The sequence below is a fragment of the Myotis brandtii genome, unplaced genomic scaffold, assembly GCF_000412655.1.
Source record: "Myotis brandtii unplaced genomic scaffold, ASM41265v1 scaffold656, whole genome shotgun sequence".
Lineage (NCBI taxonomy): Eukaryota > Metazoa > Chordata > Mammalia > Chiroptera > Vespertilionidae > Myotis > Myotis brandtii.
The window spans coordinates 737,005-737,948 of NW_005370548.1; the positions used below are offsets into that span (position 1 = coordinate 737,005).

At 60.4% G+C, this 944-nt stretch overlaps 1 protein-coding gene across 1 annotated transcript in view; it reads right to left on the reverse strand.

Annotated features, from left to right (window-relative positions):
* The window catches only part of LHPP (phospholysine phosphohistidine inorganic pyrophosphate phosphatase), a gene marked incomplete at its 5' end in the record, with an annotated part of 26,068 nt that overhangs the window by 4,235 nt on the left and 20,889 nt on the right, over positions 1 to 944 (reverse strand). Inside the window, one exon of the mRNA XM_014528846.1 lies at positions 829 to 917. Coding sequence (XP_014384332.1) covers positions 829 to 917 — 89 coding nt within the window. The remainder of the gene's footprint in view (positions 1 to 828; positions 918 to 944) is intronic.

Below are 944 nucleotides of genomic sequence, written 5' to 3' on the forward strand. Positions count from 1 at the left end.
TTTCCCGGTTTCATCTCCGCTCAGGAGGACGGGCCAGTCCGAGCATCACTCAGCGGCTCTGATCCCCGCGGCCGGTCCTTCCTCGGTTCTCGGGGACCATCCACCGCCCCACACAGGCCTGCGGCCTCCAGAAAGCCCACGGAGACGATTACTAACCAGCCAGGCCTTGTAAAACCTAACAGGCGAGCCCGGCCGCGTGGCTCAGGGGTTGAGCATCGACCTATGAACCAGGAGGTCAGGGTTCGATTCCCGATCAGGGCACAGGCCCGGGGTGCGGGCTTGATCCCAGTGTGGGGCGTGCAGGAGGCAGCTGATCAATGATTTCCTCATCATTGATGTTTCTATCTCCCTCTCTCTTCCTTTGTGAAATCAATAAAAATATTTTTTTAACGCTTCATCTCTGAATCAATAAAAGTATATTTTTTTAGAAAATCTCACAGGCATAATGAGGGGCGCCACAGGGACACCGTGTGGACGCCCCAGCATTTCCCGTGGGCAGGCGCCGTGGCACCTCCCTGCCCAGGCCTCAGCCACGGCTCGGCTCGCTCTGCAGCCCCAGCCCCAGCCCCGAAATGCTCGCCTACCTCACCCACCTCCATTTCCTCTGTGTCGGTAGGAGTGGGGGCGGGGAGAGGGAGAGGGAGAAGGCTGTGTGATTGGAGGAGTGAGCTGCGCACACAATTATTTGGAAAGAGTGACGGTGAGAAGCCGGGCGCCGGGGTGGAGAGGGCTTTCCTGAAAGGACTTGGCCTGGAAACATTAAGTCAAACAACTGGCGTTGGCAGCGGCCGGCTCCCAGCACCGCCAGCCCCCGAGCGGCCGGCACACCGTCGGGCCTGGAATAATGACGCATTCACGGCGAGCCCGGAGTCGCTGCACACGGGGCTGCGGATCAGGGAGGCTGCGGACCAAGGGGGCTGCGGATTGGGGGGCTGCACATCAGG